This window comes from Octopus bimaculoides, chromosome 7 (assembly GCF_046866305.1).
Source record: "Octopus bimaculoides isolate indiv1 chromosome 7, ASM4686630v1, whole genome shotgun sequence".
NCBI classification, from domain to species: Eukaryota; Metazoa; Mollusca; class Cephalopoda; order Octopoda; family Octopodidae; genus Octopus; species Octopus bimaculoides.
Window position 1 is genome coordinate 24,338,030 of NC_142934.1, and position 8,107 is coordinate 24,346,136.

The 8,107-nt window shown below is 35.4% G+C and overlaps 1 protein-coding gene across 3 annotated transcripts; it reads left to right on the forward strand.

The window, feature by feature from the left end:
- Window positions 1-251: 251 nt before the first annotated feature.
- LOC106881321 (uncharacterized) lies at window positions 252-6,470 on the forward strand. Of its 3 annotated transcripts, none has more exons than XM_014931666.3 (3): window positions 257-390; window positions 1,156-1,989; window positions 4,418-6,470. In XM_014931666.3, the coding sequence occupies exon 3, from the start codon at window positions 5,026-5,028 to the stop codon at window positions 5,773-5,775; it is 750 nt and encodes a 249-aa protein (XP_014787152.2). In that variant the 5' UTR covers window positions 257-390; window positions 1,156-1,989; window positions 4,418-5,025; the 3' UTR covers window positions 5,776-6,470. The 3 variants fall into 3 exon arrangements, with proteins under 3 accessions (XP_052825302.1, XP_014787152.2, XP_089212020.1); XM_089355894.1 differs by having other exon boundaries at window positions 1,156-1,452; XM_052969342.2 differs by lacking the exon at window positions 1,156-1,989 and having other exon boundaries at window positions 252-390.
- The last annotated feature ends 1,637 nt before the right edge of the window (window positions 6,471-8,107 follow it).

An 8,107-nucleotide genomic window follows, 5' to 3' on the forward strand; every position in this document is an offset into this window, starting at 1 on the left:
GCAAATTCTTAGAGATTTAGAAAATTGTTGAGTTGGAAAGAAACATTTTTTGATAAAATCTTATTTTTTCCTGTTTCAAAGCAGGGAAGGGAAGACTTTATATGCTAATCATCACAGTATTGATAATTGTATCATCGATTAGATTCTAAGTTTGAAGGTGCTGAGGTGGAGGATGCGGCCTGGCTAAGAAAAGCAGACGACTTCAACCACATCAATGTCGCTGAACTAGACGCGAGCCTGGAATAAAACCGCGTTTCTTGAAGCAGTACATAGCATGCTTCCAATTTCTACAAGCTGTAAAACCTGCTGCCAAACGACTGCACGCATTTCTATTGGAGGCTGCACCACTTTATCTGGATCCAGGATGATTTCTCCTCTGCCGAGTAATCGGTTCGTTGGCACAAATTTTGGTTTTCATATTTGCTTAATACATTTTTTTTTACCCCTATTGGACTTGTTTTTTGTTTGTGTTGGTGGTCAGGTGTTACACTTAATATTAACCAGAGAGATATCATGACACTATTGAAGGGCACTGAGTGCCCAAAGGAAAAGAGGAAGGCTCGTGTCAGTCGGGTTCCCTATAAGCCTTTGAAGACTTCCGTTAGGGGCCGTTGTGTTTTGTGCATGCATTGTGGCTGTCTATTTCATCCCTTCCGGGCAGTTTGTGCTTGACTCCGAGATAATCCAGGCAGGCACGACGGATACACTACAGTTTTTTTTTCCCAGTATTAGGTTTACCTTGCAAAAGATAGATTTGCTTTTTCTTTTTCATTAATAAAGATTTGTATTTTTCCTTGCTGACCTAGTTATAAGTAAATGATTTACTCAGCTTGTTTACTGCTGTTTAGTGTTAAAATTTAAAAAGTAGAAAGTTTATTTGATATATTTTGTAGGGTTCAGCATAGAGGAACACTGGAGTAATAATCCCTTATTTCACATTCAGTAATTATGCCTTAGTGTTTTGTTAGACAAAGGACGAAGGAGGTGTCTTTTCAGGCTGAGTTTTGTGTATCAAGTGTCTTAGTCCAACTCTGCTCATGATATCCATGCTCACTTCTCAAGACAAAATATTTGACCCTATGATATTCTATGACTTTTCATAAATTAAATAGTGAAGGTTTCATCACAATGATTTCGTTTCCTTTACTCTGACAGAAAACCAACTTTACACGAGGTGGAAATTTGCTTTGCACTTGAGTACTGGTCTCCAAAGCAGTACTGCCACTACACATACTTTCATTCCACTGCATCCAGAAACATTGATCACAGCAGTCTGATGAACTACCATTGTTCACTAATCTGGGATGGCATTCAGTGGTTAAATACATTGTCTGATCCCTTAAATTTAATGACACTATTTTGCTATCACTCTTTCTTTGGATTAACATTAACTATGTTAACCTTGGAAACTTTTCATCTTGGAAAATTATTTCAAAAAACGGGATGACAAAGGTAATTCCCCTGACAGTTTATTGTCAAAGCTTCCGAATTTTATTTCTCCCGTTTCTTTACCACTCAGCTACATAGTCTGTTAATAACAAGTAGATATAAGATCGAATTAAATAAAGATAAACTGTAATTCAACAGCAAAAGCACATTGGGTTTGCTTTACTGGCATTTTATTTTTAGCGCAGTCTGCTGAAGCTACTATTATTGTCTACAGTGACAGCGCGACCAACTAAAGATATTTAACATTTTCTTTTACTCAAGGTTTACATTGTTTTGTAAGCATTATTAATATATTTATCTATATTGTTCACAGGGTTTTGTTTACATTTATTTACCCTTTGCGTTGAATAACTTAGAAATTAAAAAAAAAAGACCGATGTTTTACGAAAGCACGGCTGCTGCCTTACCACGCAAATCAGTAATGTCGCTTTGTTTTGTCAGCGAACTTCTCTGATTGACGTTAAGGTTGTCAAGTCAATATCTTCATTGCCAGTATCTGTCAATACTACAGAATTTGGCGGAGAAAGGCATTACAAAACGGTATGTTAATATGTTGTTAGTCCCTAATAATTGAAGATGTTTTGAGATTTTCCTTTAAAAATGTTTATGCTTCAACCTATCTTTTTGTGATGCAGCCCTTTGTTATTTGAGATTCCGTCTGTCATCGCGAGAAAACATGCTGTTTACTATCTTGAAGAAAACATTCCATCAACCACTAATTCATTAAATTCTACAAAACTGTCAAACAATTTTTATTTATAAAGCTAAGATTTATGGTTTACATTATTTCAGTTAGTAAAAAAGGGCCGGCATGTTTCTTAATTTTTTGGTATGACACTAGATGCACCTTCGTGACCTCTAGATACATTCAACGTAAGCCTACGAAATGTTCCCCGATTAGCTAAGACACTTCCTATTTAGAACCTCTGTTCTTAAGTTCTGGTTGGTTTGTAGGTTTCTCCCGGGAAAAGGTTAATATTTGAAATAAATACTAACTTTTAAATTACAGATTTAAAGTTTGTTTTACACAACCTAAAAGAGACACATTATACATTTGAATGATTGAAAACTAAATTATTTTATGTAAAAAAAAAAATTAAAAAAAAGTTTTTTCGTTTCCATAGTGGAAACGAAAATTTACGTGTGTAAATTTAAGAGATTTGTACCTGCTCATAAAGAGAGGTTAAGACAATAACATTTCCACTTTGCTTCATTGCAAATTTTTGGTTAAGAAGGAATATCTGCTGTCAATATAGCATCAATTTAATGTTTAAAGTAACACTACAGAACAGAATTGGGCATTCTTTCGATACTGACAGAATTGAAAGCATTTTCCTTTCTCATGCTATTATTACAATAATGAATGAATGATCGCTGCAAAAACAGTTGTATCTTTCTTTTATACTTTTCATTACAATCTTTAATTTTCGATAAAATTTTTAAAATGCTTCTTTATATAAACCCATTTCAAGAATGTATCAAGCGGGCCTCAGTTTGGCCAGCCCTGGTTTAGCCTTAGATCCTGATGTGATTGTTAAATTTGACGTCCAGTTTAAATATACGAGGTTAACGTCTGTAAGGGTAACAACAACAAAAACAGCTGGGGAGGGAATTTCAGTCAGTTAACATTCTGTGGAGAAATGACTAGATATAGTAGTTTGTGTGGGTCTGAAGGAGGGAAGATAATATGGTTGATGAGAAGAGGAAAGACGGGTGTTCCTCAGTAGCCTTGGGAAGAGGTGGTATGCAACTAGTTCTGAAAAGCAGAAACTGTTGTAGTAGCTGTAGAATAATTAGAGTGAGGAGCAGTGCATATGTGGGCCATGGTTTGTACAGTATTGCTAGGGTATAGTTTCCGCTGAAAATATTGGAGCATTGAAGGAACACCTAGAAAATTACAAAAGGCAGAACATATAGCACAAAATGACAACCTGGCATGGGTTGGACAGTTTGGCAGGATCTGATGAGTCAAAGGATTGCAATGAGCTCCAGTGCTTTAGTATGGTTTTTACAGCTGGATGCCCTTCCTAATGCCAGTTACTTTACAGATTATACAGAGGATTTTTTTTGAGGCACCTATTTTCCTTTACCTTCCCCCTCCCAAATTGAGATTGACCATACCTCCATCCATGTTCACAATTCTCTACCTTCACTTCTTTACCCATTTCTATCTCACTCCTGCAAACCTATCCATCCTTGATTCTCTATCCCTATTCTATTATACTCACCTTTTTCACCTTGAGGGTATGCCTTAACATCTCATCTCCAGTATCCTTTCTCCCTTTTCAGCAATTGTAGCCATATATTTCATCTACAAGACACCTGTTCTTTTCCATTTATTATACTTTAGCCACTCAACACCTAGCACAAATCAAAGATCTTCTCTTGTGGGTTAGTTCTCACTAGTGTCCTCTAGTACTGGTGCCTCAAAAATAAAAACCCTGTATACTCTGTAAAGTAACTGGCATTAGGAAGGGCATCCAGCTGTAAGAACCATACTAAAGCACTGGAGCTCATTGCAATCCTCTGACTCATCAAATCATGCCAAACTGTCCAACCCATGCCAGTATGGAATATGGATATTAAATGATGATATGGTGATCATAACTGAAGAAGTTATGTGCTCAGTATATGTAATGATTCCTTCAGTTACCTCATCTTCTAGTGTTGTTCCTTTTCTATAATCTTGACTGTTCCACAAAAGTTGGTGACCAATCCATCCTTGGTTACTTATTGAAAAGTAATATAATATGGGTTTTAAGGCTATTTCAAAACCCCTACCTGTTCTCATAATTCAATTCCACTACAAATTTCATACCATTGTGTCTTTCATATGTAAATACTTCATGTTTCTCTAATGCTGTTTAAATTTTCCGGTCAAGCCTCTTCTTTTTTTTTCTGACATGTTTGTTTTGACATTTCTATCTCCTTTAATAGTCATGCTGTTATAACTCTCTCTTTATTTCAGGGTATCTGTTGACATTGAGAGAGGATGTTTTGCACTTTTGCTTTATTAACAAATGGATGTGATTTTGAAAACCACAGACTGATATTGTCAAGAATATATTTGATTGCTTATGGCGTCAACAAAATTGCAGCAAAATAAAAAAAATTAAAAAACCATTGGAAATATATTTGTCAGTATTTTGAGAAATCTAACATGCATTTTTATCTGACTCATATGCAGTGTCTTTCCTATCTGGATATACATTAAAAAGTAGTTGCAAAATTGAACTCTGGTAAAATTAACTCTGCCCAAAGTATTTATGACCACTGAAGTATCCACAGATGTCACAAAATGCCACTTAAGAAATGGTATTTATTGAGGAATTTTGGAGAAGTTTAACTTTTCTGAACTCTATAAAATAAAGATAAGGTTTATTTCTATGTTTTATGAACATGAGAAGAAATTATTGTTGAGAGAGTGTATGAGAATCAGTTTTATTGCAGATCACAATCTCTAATAATTTATCTCCTCAGACACAAGAAAATACAAAGAGTACATAGAAATACTGTGACAGTCACCCCAAATAGTTATTCCATTGTGTATGATTTACTTCTGAAACCTTTGTTAAAATGTCTTCTATGAGAAAATATTTATCACATCCTAAACATATACATACAGGTGAAAGACTGCACCATTGTGATACGTGTCAAAAGATATTCCTTAGAAAGTATGACTTGACTTGTCATAAACGTGTTCATACTGGTGAAAAACCATATTCTTGTGATATCTGCAACAAAACATTTTCTCAGAAGGCTAATTTAACTTATCATAAATATGTTCACACAGGAGAGAAACCATACCACTGTGATATCTGTGGTAAAACATTCTCTGTGAGTAATAAATTAAAGAGACACATACGTATTCACACAGAAGAGAAGCTATATCACTGTGATATCTGTGGTAAATCATTTTCTCAGAATGGTCATTTAACTCGTCACATACAGATACACACAGGAGAAAAACCATTCCATTGTGATTTGTGTGGAGAAACTTTTTCACAGAGTGTTCATTTGACTACACATAAACGTATTCACACTGGAGAGAAACCATACCACTGTGATATATGTGATAAAACTTTCTCTCGGAATAATATTTTAATTAATCATAAACGAATCCACACTGGAGAGAAACCATACCACTGTGATATCTGTGGCAAAACATTCACTCAATATAGTCATTTAACTGACCACAACCGAATCCATACAGGTGAGAAACCTTACAATTGTGATATCTGTGGAAAGCCATTTTCCCGAAATAGTAGTTTAACAAGTCACAAGAAGATACACAATAAACAAACAGTGAAAAGTGAAAGTTGTTGAAAGAGATTGTCACAATAGAATATTGGATGGTTCCCAAGGAAGACATGTTAAGCTAAAGTTTTCAGTAACATACTGAAAAATGTATTTAGACAGCTTTTATAATGTAATGTGGAAAATACATTTAGCTTAATTATTTAGAATTATGATTACATGATAAAGCTATTTACATCTGATCTTCCTGCAATGATTAGCACGTCTACCCAGATATTTATTATCTAACATATCTAAGTGTCAAGGTTGACTCTGGCAAGTCATCATTTTGTTACATATTGTAATGGTAAACAATAACATTATTAGACCAAGCACTGTGGCAAAAGATATATATTCATTTTTACATGTTTTTCACATTTGTTTTTCCATGCTAGGTTACATAAATATATTATCACGGTACTGTTGTTTGGGTAAGGGATCTTTTTCCACAATTTCTTCAGAGGTGCAAAACAAGCAAATAATTTATTAGCAGTAGAAATGACAACCATGTCACTGCTCAACAATTTTCAGAGACATGCAAGTATAGACAAATGAACACACATTTTGTGTGTATGTGTGCATATATATATATGTGTATATATATATATAAATATATATATTATCTGACAGGCTTCTTTCTGTTTCTGTTCATCAAATCCACTCGTAAAGCTTCATTCAACCCAGGGCAATAGTAGAAAACACTTGCCCAAGGTGCCATGCAGAAGGACTGAACCTGAAACAGGCCAGAGGGACAGATTTATTTATTATCAAGAACATATTTGTGCAAATGCACCTCCAATGGTCAACATATTACATTATTAAATATCACAGAATATATATAAATATATTATATTTCATATATAAATATATATATATATATATCATCATCGTTTAACGTCTGCTTTCCATGCTAGCATGGGTTGGACGATTTGACTGAGGACTGGTGAACCGGATGGCTGCACCAGGCTCCAATCTGATCTGGCAGAGTTTCTACAGCTGGATGCCCTTCCTAATGCCAACCATTCCGAGAGTGTAGTGGGTGCTTTTATGTGCCACCGGCACGAGGGCCAGTCACACGGTACTGGCAACGGCCACACTCAAAGTGGTGGTTTTTTACATGCCACCTGCACAGGGGCCAGTCCAACAGCACTGGCAATGACCTCGCTCGAATGATTTCCTAACGTGCCACCAACACAAATGCCAGTAAGGCGACGCTATATATATATATGTATGAATGTACATATATATATATATATATATGTATGTATATATATGTTTATATATATATAAACACTACACACATTTTTTTTCTGTGTTCCTTTCTGTGGAAGAGCGTAGGCTCAAAACGTTAAAGACTTTTTCAATTCCCGAGCGTTATACTAATACATCTATTTGTTTTCTACACCACCTGTCTTCGTCTGTTGTTTTTTTGTGAATTCTCCCTATATATGTTTATATATATATATATATGTATATATATGTGTGTGTGTGTGTATATATATATATATATATATATGTCTGTTTCCCATGCTGGCATGGGTTGGACAGTTTGACATGAGCTGGAGAGCTGCACCAAGCTCCAATCGTCTGCTTTAGCATGGTTTCTATGGCTGGAATCCTTTCCTAATCCCAACCACTTTGCAGAGTGGACTAGGTGCTTTTAATATGGTGCCAGCATGGATGCCTTTTATCTGATGCCAGCATAGGAGGTTTTTTATGTACCACCAGCATGGGTGCTTTTTAGGTGACACCTGCGAGATTGTCAAGTAGCTTGCAAGATGATGACATCACAGCTGAGAGAAGTGGCTGTGTGCCAGATAAGAGGTTGGAGTATCATATAGATAGGGACAGCTATCTTGCTTGACTTCCCCAGTAGGACAAAAACGCAGAGGGAAGTAGACGAGAGAGTGAGAAAGATATTAGTGTGAGGGACGATTATTTAGAGATAGCAAGTAATGTTGAAAGGAACTTGAGGAGCTTGTGAATTTTGCCAGTGGACAATTTATGTGTGAAGAAAATGTGGGGTTATGGGCGTAAATGGACATACCTGGATGACCATGATTTTACTTAGCTTGACAGGTCTTCTCAAGCACAGCAAATCCCTGAAGTCTTGGTCCCTTGTCTTCTCAGTGAGGCCTAGTATCTGAAGATCCTTTCCCACTACTTCATCCCACGTCTTCATTTATATATTATATATAAATTATTTATAGTATATATACTATATATATTTTTTAAATTACACATATATGTATAACGGATATAATTTATATAAAAAATATATACATATATAATATATGCATGTATATCCCTGCAGAGAATTGATGTATAAAGATCAAAAATAAATCTACAGAATGTGTGTATG